The sequence below is a fragment of the Ovis canadensis genome, chromosome X, assembly GCF_042477335.2.
Source record: "Ovis canadensis isolate MfBH-ARS-UI-01 breed Bighorn chromosome X, ARS-UI_OviCan_v2, whole genome shotgun sequence".
In the NCBI taxonomy this organism is placed as follows: domain Eukaryota; kingdom Metazoa; phylum Chordata; class Mammalia; order Artiodactyla; family Bovidae; genus Ovis; species Ovis canadensis.
The window spans coordinates 35,018,131-35,035,084 of NC_091727.1; the positions used below are offsets into that span (position 1 = coordinate 35,018,131).

Sequence of the window (16,954 nt, forward strand, 5' to 3'; positions counted from 1 at the left end):
GGAAATAGTAAATTTTAATAATGAGTTATATATAATTATGTAATTTGGAATGGCAGATCATAACTTGACTTTTATTTTTTATTTTTTTCAAGCAGAATAAGAGCTCTCATACTGAATTTCTGATTACAACTCATACCCTGTAGGTGGCTCTCATGGTCTCCTGCTTGTCAGTGTTACTGAATCAACCTATCTGTTCATGATCTGTTTTGAAACTTTGTTTCTGTCTTCACAGTAAATAAATGTTTTTATCATACATGAATCAGCACTGCCATATACTTAGTCACATAATTACATCTATATGCATATACTTTTGCCCATAATTAAAACTGGGTGTATAGACATATACAGGAAAAGTCATAAAATGATGTTATGGTCATGAACTTTCACTTTAAAAAACGGAAAACTGGTACAGAGCTGTTCCTCCAGCAGTCTGAGCTCTGGAGACAATCCGCGCGGACCGAACGTTCAACATTCGGGGGTGTCTAAGCAGCCACCGGCTGAGTCAACTGACGCAAAGAGGCAGAGTGTTCAGGCGGAACAAGGCCAAGGCAAACTTAGACCCTGCGTCGTCCTCGCAGCCTTCGCAGACTGCAGCTAGCTCAGAATTCAGTTTGCGGGGGCTCCCCGCTTAGCTCGCAAAGGTCATGAGTTACAGCCGCCCTCCTCCCAACGTGGGCGACTTGATCTCCCTCAAGGTGGACAACCTGACCAACCGCATCTCACACCGCACCCTGAGGCGCATCTTCGAGAAGTATGGGCCTATCGGCGATGTGTACATGCCCCGGGACCGCTTCACTCTAGAGTCCCGCGGCTTTGCTTTCGTCCGCTTCCAGGACAAGCGCCACGCCGAGGAGGCCATGGACGCCCTAGACGGGGTCATGCTGGATGGCCGTGAGCTGCGGGTGCAGATGGCACGCCACGGTCGCCTCCTAGATTTCCACCAAGGCCGCAGCCAGGAAACTCCTCCCCTGAGTCAAGCACGCCAGAGCCACAGCTTGGTCGCTGCCGCAGGTCCCTCACCAGGAGCCGATCGCCATCTCAGGCCCGATCTCACTTCAGCCGTTCAAAGCGTCCATCTCTCTCCTGTGATAGTTCTCCATCATCCTCGAGATCAAGTTCTCCTGGAAGTACCAAGTCCTCCTCGGAGGCCAGATCTTCCTCAGCAACCACGTCTAGGTCTAGATCCAGAAGCCTTCCACCAGGAAGAAAGTACAGGTCCTGAGGACAATCACAAAATCCCTCCAGGTTTCCAGAAGAGGAAGGAGCGGTGTCATATTAGAAAAATAATTAACGAACAACCTGAAAACTAGGAGGGGGTGTGTGTGGAAGGGAATGAGGGGGACAGCGGAAGGAGAGGAACCACATCTCAGGTGATCAGTCTTTGAAATTAGCCACTATCTGTTGAAAAGTTTATTCTTTAACACATTGTGTAACCTTTTACTTGTTTCGAATTTTGCCTCAAGCGGTAAACTTCATTTCATAATGATTTTTTGTTGTTGTTGTTGTTGTTTCTTTTATTCATATATCTTTTAAGTTAGTGAGATAAACAGCTTTGTTATTGGTTTGAATATTTGAGGTAAAGTTTCATTTATCTGTATATACTGCAGTTTCTTTGAAAGTAAACAGATTGTTATCTAATTTGTGGCCTCTGGACTTAAGAAAATGTGTGTAGCCTTTTCTTTCTGAGTAGTCAAAGACTGTCTAGTGATTGACTCTTCATTGCCATCATTCTTTTAAAAATAAAGACCTACTTGAAGTTATTATAAATGTATGTACATGTGTTATTTACCTTAGGATTTAAATGGTAATCTGGATCTGCATCAATACAGAGAAATTTAAGGTGAAAATAATTTTTTAAAGAATTATTTATCAAACATATTTCTAGTTTCATGTATTTGTGTGCAGTAGACACAGTTGTCAGAGAAGGCAATGGCACCCCACTCCAGTACTCTTGCCTGGAAAATCCCATGGATGAGGACCCTGGTAAGCTGCAGTCCATGGGGTCGCTAAGAGTCGGACACGACTGAGCGACTTCATTATCACTTTTCACTTTCATGCATTGGAGAAGAAAATGGCAACCCACTCCAGTACTCTTGCCGGGAGAATCCCAGGGATGGGGGAGCCTGGTTGGCTGCCCTCTATGGGGTCGCACAGAGTCGGACACAACTGAAGTGACTTAGCAGACAGCTGTAAAACAGTTGGGCAATGATGGATGACTGTTAAGGTGGTGTTTTGTAGGACAGAATGCTTGGCTACTTCACGTTTTCTTCCGATTGCTCCTATGTAAAGATAATGTGCTGTGGAGAAACAAATGGTTATCCAGTTTGTTAAAAGCTTGACAACTGTACTTGCAGCCACCCAGGCCCAGGCCTCACATACATAAGGGAGCCTACAGTGAACACATCTAGCAGGTGAATGTAAAAGTAACTGTGTCTTTATTTTTTCCTTTCTCACCCAAAGTGGTCAATCTGACCATCTTCAGTTACGAACTTAAATATGAAAGATGCTAAGAATTTGTTATTTTCTAAGTGCTAATAACATGCTATATGTTTTTGTTATATATGTACCGTATTTTTCTGAACAAAAATTTTCCCTAGTGTTTTAAAAAATTTTGTTGTGAGTATATTCTCATTCATAAAAGTATGTAACAGAAAAGATAATTGAGGTCATACATCTCACATGTGTTATAAACAAAGATATCAAAACAATTGAGTATCAACTTTCAGAGATCCAAGGTATAAATATAATTTAGCAAGTTAAAATCAATGTCACACACATCTGCTACTACCTTATGGCTTTGATCCCCAAGCTGGGTATGACTTTACCGTGGCTCTGCTCTGAGTCTTTTTGAATTGTCTTCTTTGGCTCAATACTCTATTTTAATTTACTGGCTTTGAATGAACATTTTGGGAGACAGTTAATCCTAGCTTGACTTTGGAATTTATCTCAGCATTACTGGCCCTAACTGTAGCCCCACTCAACCTTTCCTCTTTAATTCATGGTTGCCAATTTGACACTCTGTTTCAGACATTATTTTCTTTCTTTTTTTTCCAGTTTTATTGAAAAATAATTGACATACATCCTGGTATAAGCTTAAGGCATGCCAAATGATGGTTTGATTTATATATCTCAAGAAATGATTACCACAATAGGTCCAGCTAACATCCATCTGTTCATATAGATACAACAACAACCAAAAAAAAAAAAAAAGAGAGAGAGAGAGAGAAAAAAAAAAATTACTCCTAGTCATGGGAATACTTAGAATTTACTTTCTTAATAACTTTCCTATATATCATACAGCAGTGGTAGCTATAGTCATGTTGTACATTACATCCCTGCTGCTACTGCTAAGTCACTTCAGTCACGTCCGATTCTGTACAATCCTTTAGACGGCAACCCACCAGGCTCCACCATCCCTGGGATTCTCCAGGCAAGAACACTGGAGTGGGTTGCCATTTCCTTCTCTAATGCATGAAAGTGAAAAGTGAAAGAAGTTGCTCAGTCATATCCGACTCTTTGCAACCCTGTGGACTGCAGCCCACCAGGCTTCTCCGTCCATGGGATTTTCCAGGCAAGAGTACTGCAGTGGGTTGTCATTGCCTTCTCCAACATTACATCCCTACTACTTACTTATCTTATAACTGGAAGTTTGTACCTTTTGACCACATAGCTCTAATTTCCCACCCCTCCTTCCCCTACCTCTGGTAAACACTAGTCTGATCTCTTTTTCGAGGAGCTTGGTATTTCAGCTTTGTCTTTTTTTTTTTTTTTTTTAAGACTCCACATAAAGTGAGATAGTAAAATATTTGTCTTTCCCTGTCTCATTTTCAATTCTCACTGTCCAATTCTCTTTGTCTGAGAAACTGACTAAATTAAACCATGAAAAATAGATTCAATTTTCACATATTCGAATTTAAGAAACTGGAGGCTAGAAAGAGGAAGTATTTGGGTAAATAATGGGTTAATGATTAGACTTCAACCCAAGTCTCTAAATTCTCAACCCAGTCCTCCTTCCTGTATATTGAATGCCTCATTATATTGCCATTAAATACACGGAATTGAAATGAGGTTTGGGAACATCAATTGTGATATTTAGGAAGAAATATTGAAAACAAGATTCCAAACAATAGTTTGAGAATTTATTTTTTCAGTGAGTAGCTCAGCTAGATACTAGTAACAGAGACCTATTTCACTGAAATTTTCAAAGTTCCTCTGTGGTATGAATGTACTTTATCTCAAACTTTGAAGTCTTATAACACAATAGTTATTGTCTACAACTGATTTAGTCAGTTTGTGAGATAAAGAGAATTGGGCAGTGAGAATTGAAAATAAGACAGAGAAAGTCAAATACTTTATTATCTCACTTAATTGTGGAATCTAAAAAAATAAATAATAACCGGAAAACCAAGCTCATTGAAAAAGAGATCTGACTAGTGGTTACTGGTTATTATCCTAACCAAACATGTTAAAACTTTTAAAATGTAACACACACACACACACACACACACATATATGCACACACACACACACACACACACACACACAAGTATACACCTACTCATGCAAATGAAGACTTTGCTAAACTTCAGTTTAGTTCAGTTCTCTCGCTCAGTGGAGTCTGACTGTTTGCAGCCCCATGGACTGCAGCATGCCAGTCTCCCATGTCCTACCAACTCCCGGAGCTTGCTCAGACTTATGTCCACTGAGTCAGTGATGCCATCCAAACATCTCGTCCTCTGTCATCCCTTCTCCTCTTGCCTTCAATCTTTCCCAGCATCAGGGTCTTTTCCAATGAGTCAGGTTTTTGAATCAGGTGGCCAAAATATTGGAACTTCAGCATCAGTCCTTCCAATTAATAGACTGATTTCCTTTAGGAATGACTTCTTTGATCTTGCAGTCCAAGGGAATCTCAAGAGTCTTCTCCAAAATCATTGTTCAAAGGCATCAGTTCTTCAGTGCTCAACTTTCTTTATGGTCTAACTCTCACATCCATACATGACTAATGGAAAAACCATAGCTTTGAATAGATGGACCTGTGTCAGCAAAGTAATGTCTCTGCTTCTTAATATGGTGTCTAGGTTGGTCACAGGTTTTCTTCCAAATAGCAAGCATCTTTTAATTTCATGGCTGCAGTCACCATCTGCAGTGATTTTGGAGCCCAAAATAAATAGTCTCTAAATGTTTCTATTGTTTCCCCACCTCTTTGCCATGAAGTGATGGGACCAGATGCCATGATGTTTGTTTATTTTAATGTTGAGTTTTGAGCCAGCTTTTTCACTCTCCTCTTTCTCTTTCAACAAGAGGCTCCTCGGTTCTTCTTCACTTTCTGCCCTAAGGGTGGTGGCTTCTGCATATCTGAGGTTATTGTTATTTTCCCCAGAAATCTTGATTCCAGCTTGTGTTTCATCCAGCCTGGCATTTCGCATGATATTCTCTGAGAATAATTTAAGAAGCAAGGTGACAATATACAGACTTGACATACTCCTTTCCCAATTTGGAACCAGTCCATCATTCCATGTTGGGTTTTAAATGTTGGTTGTTTTCCTGCATAAAGTTTTCTCAGGAGGCAGGTCAGGTGGTCTGGTATTCTCCTTACTTACAGAATTTTCCACAGTTTGTTGTGCTCTACACAGACAAAGGCATTGGCATAGTCAATAAAGCAGAAATAGATGTTTTTTTCTGGAACTCTTCTTTTTCCAATGACCCAATGGATATTGGCAATTTGATCTCTGGTTCCTCTGCCTTTTCTAAATCCAGCTTGAAAATCTAGATGTTCTCAGTTCATGTCCTGTTGAAGCCTCACTTGGAGAATTTTAACATTACTTTGCTAACATGTGAGATGAGTGCAATTGTGTGGTAGTTTGGACGTTCTTTGGCATTGCCTTTCTTTGGGATTGGAATGAAAAATGACCTGTGGCCACTACTGATATTTTCAAATTTGCTGGCATATTGAGCGTAGCACTTTAACAGCATCATCTTTTATGATTTGAAGAAGCTCAGCTGGTATACCATCACCTCCACTAGCTTTGTCTGTAGTGATGCTTCCTAAGGCCCACTTGACTTCGTATTCCAGGATGTCTGGCCCTAGGTCAGTGATCACAGCACCATGGTTATCTGAGTCATGAAGATCTTTTTTGTATAGTTCTTCTTTGCATTCTCCCCAACTTTTCTTAATGTCTTCTGCTTCTCTTAGGTCCATACCATTTCTGTCCTTTAGTGTGTCAATCTGCATGAAATGTTCCCTTGGTATCTTTAATTTTCTTGAAGAGATCACTAATCTTTCCCATTCTATTGTATTTCTCTATTTCCTTGCATTGATCACTGAGGAAGTCTTTCTTATCTCTCCTTGCTTTTCTTTGGAACTCTGCACTCAGATGGGTATTACTTTCCTTTTCTCCTTTGCCTTTAGCATCTCTTCTTAACTCAGCTATTTTTAAGGCCTCCTCAGACAACCATTTTGCCTTTTTACATTTCTTTTTCTTGGGGATGGTCATGATCACTGCCTCCTGTACTAAGTCATGAGCCTCTGTCCATAGTTCTTCAGGCACTCTATCAGATCTAATCCCTTGAATCTATTTGTACTTCCATTGTACAATCATAAGGGATTTGATTTAGGTCATACCTGAATGGGCCCTTGAATCTATTTGTCACTTCCACTGTATTATGGTAAGGGATTTGATTTAGGTCATACATGAATGGTTGGGCTTCCCTGATAGCTCAGTTGGTAAAGAATCTGCCTACAATGCAGGAGACCCTCATTCAATTCCTGGGTTGGGAAGATCTGCTGGAGAAGGGATAGTCTTCTTCAGTACCCACTCCAGTATTCTTGGGCATCCCTTGTGGCTCAACTGGTAAAGAAACCACCTGAAATATGGAAGACCTGGGTTCAATCCCTGGGTTAGAAAGATGCCCTTGAGAAGAGAAAGGCTACCCACTCCTGTATTCTGGCCTAGAGAATTACATGGACTCTCCATAGGGTCCATAGTGTCGCAAAGAGTTGGACATGACTGAGCTACTTTCACTTTCATACCTGAATGGTCTAGTGGTTTTCCCTACTTTCTTCTATTTAAGTTTGAATTTTGCAATGAGCTCATGATCTCAGCCACAGTCGGCTCTGGTCTTGTTTTTGCTGACTATATAGAGCTTCTCCATCTTTGACTGCAAAGAATATAATTAATCTGATTTTGGTATTGACCATCTGGTGATGTTCATGTGTAGAGTCATAACTTGCATTGTTGGAAGAGGGTGTTTGCTATGAGTGGTGTGTTCTATTGGCAAAACTCTGTTAGCATTTCCGCTGCTTCATTTTGTACTCCAAGGACAAATTTGCCTGTTACTCAAGGTATCTCTTGACTTAGGCATCCTTAAAATCCCACTAGGGAGGTAATTGGTCACATAACATTATCTTACTCTTTATTAAGGTATTAGTGAAAGACATTTTAGTTCCCAGCAGGGCCATTGTGTTTCTTAATATAAACCAAACATTCACTGATACTTCACCTCAGGATATTTGCTATTCATGTAAGAATTAAATGAGTATTACTGGGCCAAAGTATCAGAATGCATTGTATAATAAATGAAATGCATGCAAATATAAGGACATTTTGAAAGGATCTCAAGGTACAAAGATGAAGGAAATTTATCCACAATATTAACATTATATCGATATGTCATAACTATATTTTACTCATAATCAAGTGAAAATGATTGCTCATTTCTTTCAACTTTACACAGTTTCAATGCCTAATAAATACTGATTAAACTAATGAATGACAGAAATATTCTGTTTTCTTATTTTTTCATAAAAACTAAATCCAATTAAATTCAAACTATATGAACATTAATTTTATAGACTGGACAAAAAAAAAGTTTTACATGGCAACTTAATTATAAATTATTTATTTTCTCTACCAGGTTTTGGAGATATCATTGACATTGATGTTTAAGACTAAGTTAAAGGCACACAGCACAATAATTTGAATTATGTTTGGCAGTAAGAAATTTTCCTTTATCCATCTAGATTCTTCCGGCTGGTCTAAGAAGTAAAACATCATAAGACAAATTAACCAGAAAGAAAAATCAAAGTTTAAAAACATGAACATATGGCTGAAACCCTCAACTTAAATACCATCTTTAACTAAAGACAAAAGAGGATGTCATGGATAGTATTTGAGACTTCAAAGGAAAGCAAAGTGGTTCATATAAAGACGGAAAAGGAAATGTTTGGTAAACAGGCCATGTAGACAATAGGACACAGAACTGTCTTAGATCTCTAGGCTCTGCTGTGTTTTCCCCACCACAGCTAGCCATATTCTTTGTAGATATCTCTGGTGATAGCTCTATTGGGGAATAAGCCCTTTACCTAAAATTTTTAGGCAGTTAAGAGCAAGGTCAAAGTTTTTTCCTGAGACTTTTGGGCCTAGATTTTTTTTTTTTCCCAGCTTGAAATAATCTACATGCCAAAGAAACATTTTGGGGTGCCAAGTTTTTTTCTCTTACACTTACATACATCATGAAATGATAACCATGATAAATTTAGCAAACATCTATCACCTCATATAGAGACAAAATAAAAGAGAAATAATATTTTTTTTTCCTTGTGATGAGAACTCTAAGGATTTACTCTTAACATCTTTCATATACAACATGACTAATGTACCTTACATTCCTATACTTATTTATTCCATAACTAGAATTTTGCACCTTTTGACCACCTTCATCCAACCCTCCACCAACCTCTGGTAACCACAAATCTTATCTCTTTTTCTATGAGTTTGTTTGTTTGTCTTTTGAAGTATACTTGGCCTACAACACTGTTTGTCTCTGGTGCACAACATAGTGACTAGATATTTCTGTATATTATAAAATGATCACAAGCCTAGTTGCCATCTGTCATCCTACAAAGATATTACATTACTATCGCCTATATTCTCCACACTGTACATTTTATCCCTTTGACTCCTTTATTTTAAACTGGAAGTTTGTACTACTTAATCTCCCACACCTATTTCATTCATTCCCTGACCACCTCCCCTCTATCAAACTATTTTTTGACATCTTACTATATCATCCACTCAATGGATATGAATTTGAGCAAGCTCTGGTAGATGGTAAAGGACAGGAAAGCCTGGCATGCTGCCGTCTTTGGGGTCAAAAAGAGTTGGACATGACTGAGCGACTTAACAACTACTACTATATCATCGACAATCATATCACTCTCCTATGACAACTATTATGAGCTTTCCAATCATAAGCTTATAGTTTTACAAATGAAATACATTGTTTTAAAGATCTAAAAATCCTAAGGCACATCTAGCTTCAGGTACTTCTCATTTTTTTTTTTTCCTCAAATATCTTGTCCTTTCTGCATCTCTGTTTTCCTCTGTCTATTTATGGCAATTTTCCTCATTCTTGGTATATAACATAACCACAAGCATCTTTATATTTGTATCTTACTAGCTTCTTAACCTCAGTGGAAAAGGATTTCTTATTATCAGTAGTTCTAGCTAACATTTCAGATTTAGCTCTTAAATGTACTTTTGTTCACATGCTCATGTTTTGACCAATTACCGTAACCAGTTTGAGACATGCTGATTGGACATGGCTGCATCATATGTCCTTTCCTTTAGCCATGGTAGTGAATTCAGCTAAACCTAAACCAACTGGACTAAGACTGTAGAATGAGTTTTTCCACCATGAAAATCAGGATGCTATTAGCACAAGTTGTTACAGAGACACTAAGCAAGCAAAAATAAAATTCACTACTTGTTCTCAAAATATACCAAAACATCTTAATCAGTATCCTATTTCTTATATTAAAAAAATGAAAACTCTATTTACAGCTTGTGTCAGTTATCCTTTCTGAGATTAATTCCACATTTCCACCCCTACCCCAAAACTGTGGCCAAAGTTGCCCAAATAACCCAAGGTCTTTCAAGTCTACTTTTTCTGACAGAGCCTTTCTCTACCAACACATAACTGCCATTTTCCCCTCTATAGAAATTAATAACTATATTTAAAGATTCAGATTTAAATATAACACCTCTTTGAAATGCCCCTAAATAATTGTTGCACAATTCTCTGTACTTATACAATAAAGCATATATAAATCTATTCTAAAATATATTGTATTATGATAGTTTCTAGATGGTGTTTCCCACTCACTTGGGAGTACAAACTGCTCCAACAATTGACATATCTCTAGAGCTAGGACAATAACTGACCCAGTATATGTTGGATGGATTAATTATTAAATAAGTCAAATTAAATAATCTCAAATTCAGTAGCCAAATCTTGTCTTTACATGAATAATTTGAATGAAAAACTCAAACAAGTGTTAAGCGGGGCTGGCAGTATTAACAAGTCCAGAAAATCGTAGAGATCTCCCTCAAATAGCATTACAAATAAGCGTTAGTTTATTTTCACCAATAAATACAGCCATCCGGGTTGCACCAAGACACATGGAACAAAATTGGCAAAGTTGGTACTCAGTACCGCAGGTAAAATAACTATCACGGATCCATTTTTTAAAGTTCCTGTGATAATCTGGCTAGTTTCATTTGCAAGAGACACAAGGACAAAAACAAAACTGAATGCTTTTGTGGAGAAGAAATTCCCTGGATGAGCAGAAAAACCTGCCCAAGTTTTGGTGTTTTCTGTTTGTTTCAAACAGGATTGAGGGGTCATATAATCAAGACGAACCCATTAAGAGTTAAAAGGGAGAGGACACACTGAAGAGACTCAACTAAGACCCTGGGGAATAATCAAAAATTGTGAATTACTTTCTTAGTGAGAGTCTAAGATCTGAGGAATTCACAAGGAGAAAAGGGAGCGGTCTCTCGGCACCTGAAAATGAGAAATGCTACATTTAATGAGGCTGACTTTGGCATGGCATTTTGAAGCAGGTTGTCATATAAAATGTAGCGAATGAAAATGCGATCTGAAAGCCTGAGAATAGGCTGCGGCCGGGTGGGTTGGGGGCGAGGGGAGAGAGGTTAAGGATGGTGCTTGGTACATTATAAACCCTCAGAAACATTGACTGCTTTTGAATGAAATGAAACCCAACCTGAATCCAGTCCCTACTCAGTTACATAAGGAAGACAATGGATGCCTAGGCAACACCTAAGCAAGTTATGATGTAGAGGCGAATCTCAATTATTGCCTCACTAGAGGCTACAGAGCTGAGGTGCAATAGCGGAGTAGCAGAGCAGCTGGGAACCTAGGTGGACCATTATCCGACTGAGTGTGTTCGGGTCACTCCCGGGCGGAAGTAGAAGCTGAAGATTACTTGACTGTCGGTTTTGCATTTCAGCACTAAGTCATGAAATTCAGATAATTTTCCAGTTGTTCATCGAGATGGAAATCTCAGATTCCGACGATGAAGAAGACAGAGTTTCGGTCCGACATAGCAGTCAGATAGACCGATTGGCTCGAGAAGATGATTACTACCGATTCGTAACTGATCTGAATGAAGAAGATTACATACGTATGAGGGACAACAATTTGCTCGGCCCCCTAGGTGAAAGTACGGAAGAAGAGTTGCAGAAGAGGTTTCAAATAATGAAAGAAAACCTACGACGAAACTCAGATGAAAATACAGGTATATTTCTCTTTGGAGGGAATAGGATGAGATGAAAAAGGAACTTCACGATGCTAAATAATCACTTCATAACAGTAAATATACAGAAGAGGCATAAATTACTTGGTAAGGTACTTCTCATAAAGAAAGAACTGACATTTACTTGATTTGCAATGAGAATGCCAGAGTAGGTGTTGTGGGTTGTTTTTTTTTTTTTTTTTCTGATTCACATTTGGATTGTTTTAATTCGGAAACAGTGTGAAGTAGACCACTGGTTTTTGTTTGTTTTATGGTTGTGTACCTCAATGGAAAGTACCTCCTATGTCCTGAATTAGTTTTTCTATGAAAGTGAAAGTCTCTCAGTTGTGTCAGACTCTTTGCAACCCCATGGACTATACAGTCCATGGAATTCTCCAGGCCAGAATACTGGAGTGGAGGGGATCTTCCCAACCCAGGGATGGAACCCAGGTCTCCCGCTTTATAGGCAGATTCTTTACCAGTTGAGCCTCAAGGGAAGCCCAAGAATACTGGAGTGGGTAACCTATCCCTTCTCCAGTGTAGATCTTCCCAAACTGAACAGGGATCTCCTGCATTGCAGGCAGATTCTTTACCAACTGAGTTATGAGGGAAGCCCTCTCTATCCATATAGATGTGTTTAAAAAAAAAAACTGTAAAAAGAAATATTTTATATTCTAATAAAGTAGTTCTCAACTGGGGACAGTTTTGCTCTCCCCCACCCCAAAGGACATTTGACAATAGCTGGAGATATTTTTGGTTGTCACAGAAGGAGGCATGAGTGTTACTAGCATCTAGTGGGCAGAGACCAGGGATGCTGCCAAATATGACACAATGCACAGGGTAGCTCCCCAAAATAAGAATTGCCCAGTGCTAAAATGTAAATAGTTCTAAGGCTGAGAAACCCTGCTGGAACCTCAGATATGGTGCCTTCTCTCCCAGTGTAAAATAGAGGATTTTACTACCTAATGAAGAGGATACTATAATACTTTGGTTCCAGAATATGGTCTTATATGCACCACGCTAGGTTCAGTCTATTCATTTGATCTGACTTTCAGCTTAATGCCAATTAAAAATCCTGGTAATATTAAGAAGTATTCAAAATTCAAATACTTTTAATCCTATAAACTTTGTTCCTATTTGGGCAATAACTTGTATTTTAAAACAACTTATACATTATCAAAAGCATATAACAGCCCAGGAGTAGTAATATTGGAGACTAATAAGAATTAGACAGTAATATCAATTGAATTAAAATACTGGCACTGTACCTTAACTGGTGTTTACCTGGTTTAACTGCTTTGGTGTTTTGACAGTGGACTGAAAAAAAAATGTTGTCTCTTGACATTCGTCCCACAATGGGCTGTGTATATGACGAAATATCGAAAAACAGACTTCCATCAGATACCCTTTGTAAAAAACTCTAAATTTATCTAGGATTAGTGTACTCTTCTTTGGATGGAATTGAAACTTCCCTGCCTTTACTAATAAATCTAGATAATAAAGCTTTTAAAATATTAACTCTGTAAATGTGAAATCAGTTGAAAACATCTGAGTGTTTAAGTTCTCATTTTTGTTTGCTTTTTAAACAAAGTTTCAGAGTGCTATTTTATGATGGTTCCATTTTTGGTAGTTCTTTTATGGCCTCTCTCCCCCTCCTTTTTTTAATTAACAGATAGAGGAGATGCTTCGGGTGATGTGTCTAGTGATGACTCTCCACTAGACTGGCTTACCACTTTCAGACAAACTGAAAATGTGACAAGTGAACAAAAAGAAAATCAGTCTTGGAGAGAACAGACCCAAATTAGTGCTAACAGTGATGAGTTCAGATTCAGCTTAGAAATAAATCTTGACCTTGATGATAAAAACTCAAATCCAGAGAATGAATGTATAGCATCTGCAAAACTTCCCAGAAGAGAAGATACGGAAGACAGCCAAAGGCAAGTGGAAAATCCACAATCTGAGTCACTATTTACAAGACCATCTACATCAGAACAAGATGCAATGGAAACATTAATGGAAGTCCCACCAACTAGAAGTCAGAGAAGAGCAAAATGTATGAGCCCAATCTCTCGGAGAACCAGAGCAAGGACTGACAGTTCGCCACCTTCACATTCACTGTGGGAAATTTTTCAAAGAATGAATGAAGATATACCATCTCAGACTTTTAAACAACCTCTCATAAGTGAGAATGATACATTTTCTAGAACTGGGCATGAAGGAACATTGAGACAGCAAATGCCTGGACATGAGTTGCAAAATAAGGGTCTTATTGAAACTTCTAGAACTAGGAATGCTGTTCCTGGAGAATGTTATTCAGACACAACGTGCAGTAGTGAATCTTTGGAAGTGAGGGAAACAAATTCAACCACACCCTTCAATCTTGAAGTAGGACAAGTCCCTTGTCCAGTTCATTGTCGAGCATGTTCTCAGAGAGACAGGAGAGTTAGTAGTACTCAGTTAACATCTGACTCACCAAACAACACTACCACTTCAGAAAGTGAGCAAGAAGAACTGAAGCCAATGTTTTCACATTCTGAAGAGGCCAATGAGAGTGCTTATGTCAATACCATCAGAAATCCTGTTTACAGAATTTTAAATACTAGCTTAAGTGATACAACATCTGTTCCAACTCAGAGTACATTATGGCAGACAATGAGAGGATTTAATAACTCAAGTAATCTTATGGACAGTGGCAGTAATTTAGAGCATAGTGTCTCACCTCCAAGTGAAAACATGGAAAGGGCAGAGTCACCAAATGAAAGAAATGGACCTAGTGGTAGTAGTTGTAGACCTAGTTCTGCTTCAAATGCTAGCTATGATCCTGATTCAAATTTCACACTGATTTCAGGTTCAATCCCCAATTATATATCTAGCTCCCATTCTACTCCTATGTCCACTTCTAGCTCAAGTGATGAAGATTCAGAAATTAGCTCACAGGTGTTTGAAGACAGTGAAGAAAGAAGCTTATCAACAGACTTATCAGAGACCAGGCAAGAAGGTAGACGAATGACCCCAATAATATTTGATGATAGTGACTCTTGGTCCTCCCTTAATCTGGATCAGTTTTTCCTACAAAATGAAGATGACCCATACAAACCAACAGGACTTACCAAAGCACAGATTGAGAACTTGGCTTTAAGATCTTTTGGAGAGAATGAAGCATTTAAAGCCTGTAGCATTTGTATCACAGAGTATACCGCAGGCAACACACTATGCATCCTACCTTGCTCCCATGAATATCATGATCACTGCATTGATCACTGGCTGTCTGAGCACACAACCTGTCCTATTTGTCGTGGGCCAGTAGTGGATCCCTCTGAGGCAGATAATTCTATGTGAGATCTGAATTCACAGATATCTAAAATGTTACAGTGATGGACAAAAGTCAGCTGCCTCATGTCCACTTTTAGAGCTATTTACCTTTAAACATAACAATCTGAATCTATATGGAACAATCTGAACTGAATTACTTGTTCCTGAAGAAATTATTGGGCTTTCCCCAATTTCTGTTTCATAATAAAAGAAAATATTAAAAAGTCAAAAATTGTTGTTCTCTTTGACAAAAAAAATGAATTACACACAATAGCACTGCACTGAATTTCAATAGAAAATTAGCATGTGCACTGGGTTGGGATATTCCTGATGCCATGAGTGAAATGTTCTAGTATGATAAAATCAATCCAGATAGATCCTAGTAGTATTTTCTAGTCATAAATCCCAAGTATCGCTTGGCCCTGTTCAAGCCTCGCTGTGTATGCAAAGAAACAGGAACCCAACTAAATAATTAAGAAGCAATTTAAGACTATTAGAGTCATTCACATACAAAGGTCATGCTATATTCATCAGTTCAGTTCAGTCACTCAATCGTGTCTGACTCTTTGCAACCCCATGAATCGCAGCACACCAGGCCTCCTTGTCCATCACTAACTCCTGGAGTTCACTCAGACTCACGTCCATTGAGTCAGTGATGTCATCCACCCATCTCATCCTCTGTCGTCCCCTTCTCCTCCTGCCCCCAATCCCTCCCAGCATCAGAGTCTTTTCCAATGAGTCAACTCTTCGCATGAGGTGGCCAAAGTACTGGAGTTTCAGCTTTAGTATCATTCCTTCCAAAGAAATCCCAGGGCTGATCTCCTTCAGAATGGACTGGTTGGATCTCCTTGCAGTCCAAGGGACTCTCAAGAGTCTCCTCCAACACCACAGTTCAAAAGCATCAATTCTTCGGCGCTAAGCTTTCTTCACAGTCCAACTCTCACATCCATACATGACCACTGGAAAAACCATAGCCTTGACTAGACAGACCTTTGTTGGCAAAGTAATGTCTCTGCTTTTCAATATGCTATCTAGGTTGGTCATAACTTTTCTTCCAATGAGTTATCGTCTTTTAATTTCATGGCTGCAGTCACCATCTGCAGTGATTTTGGAGCCTCAAAAATTAAAATCTGACACTGTTTCCACTGTTTCCCCATCTATTTCCCATGAAGTGATGGGACCAGATGCCATGATCTTCGTTTTCTGATAGAACGCCATAAAAAGCTTTGAAACCCTTCTTTTCCTATCTCTCTCCAGCAGTTTATCCCACCCTCCTAGTACTACCTTAAAGTTTCTACTATTCCCCACTACCAATGTATTAGTCAGAGTCCAACCAAAGGCTGATGGCACACTTTAAAAGAGTGATGGAATATCATTTAATGAGGAGACTAAAATGTGAAAATAATGAAGAGAAACCAAAAGATGATGAAGTACCCAGAGGCTAGCAACTGAGAAACCAGTATTAGAACCTCTAGGATTGAAGGGGCATAGAGAGATTTGGGTTCCTGCAACCCAAATGTCTCAAGAGTTGTAGAAGTCCACCCAGCAAGAGCTATAAACTGAGAAAATGGCAGCCACTGTCAATCCAAAGTTTTGGAGAGGGAGCCTCACAGAAATGAATAACTCTTACCTTCTTTCCTCCTGACTTCTGATCTTTTGTCAGCAGTTCAGTCAGTTCAGTTCAGTTCAATCACTCAGTCGTGTCCAACTCTTGGCAACCCCATGAATTGCAGCACGCCAGGCCTCCCTGTCCATCACCAATTCCTGGAGTTCACTCAAGCTCATGTCCATCGAGTTGGTGATGCCATCCAGACATCTCGTCCTCTGTTGTCCCCTTATCCCCCTGCCCTCAATCCCTCCCAGCATCAGAGTCTTTTCCAATGAGTCAACACTTCGCATGAGGTGGCCAAAGTACTGGAGTTTCAGCTTCAGCATCATTCCCTCCAAAGAACACCCAGGACTGATCTCCTTTAGAATGGACTGGTCGGATCTCCTTGTAGTCCAAGGGACTCTCAAGAGTCTTCTCCAACACCACAGTTCAAAAAC

The 16,954-nt window shown here is 39.2% G+C and overlaps 1 protein-coding gene and 1 pseudogene across 1 annotated transcript; both read left to right on the top strand.

Annotated features, from left to right (window-relative positions):
- Positions 1–644: 644 nt before the first annotated feature.
- LOC138930073 (serine/arginine-rich splicing factor 2 pseudogene) lies at positions 645–1,222 on the top strand (annotated as a pseudogene).
- Positions 1,223–11,355: 10,133 nt separating this feature from the next.
- Positions 11,356–14,935, top strand: LOC138929891 (E3 ubiquitin-protein ligase RLIM-like). The gene is made up of 2 exons (XM_070289582.1): positions 11,356–11,599; positions 13,269–14,935. The coding sequence occupies exons 1-2, from the start codon at positions 11,356–11,358 to the stop codon at positions 14,933–14,935; spliced, it is 1,911 nt and encodes a 636-aa protein (XP_070145683.1).
- Positions 14,936–16,954: the final 2,019 nt, after the last annotated feature.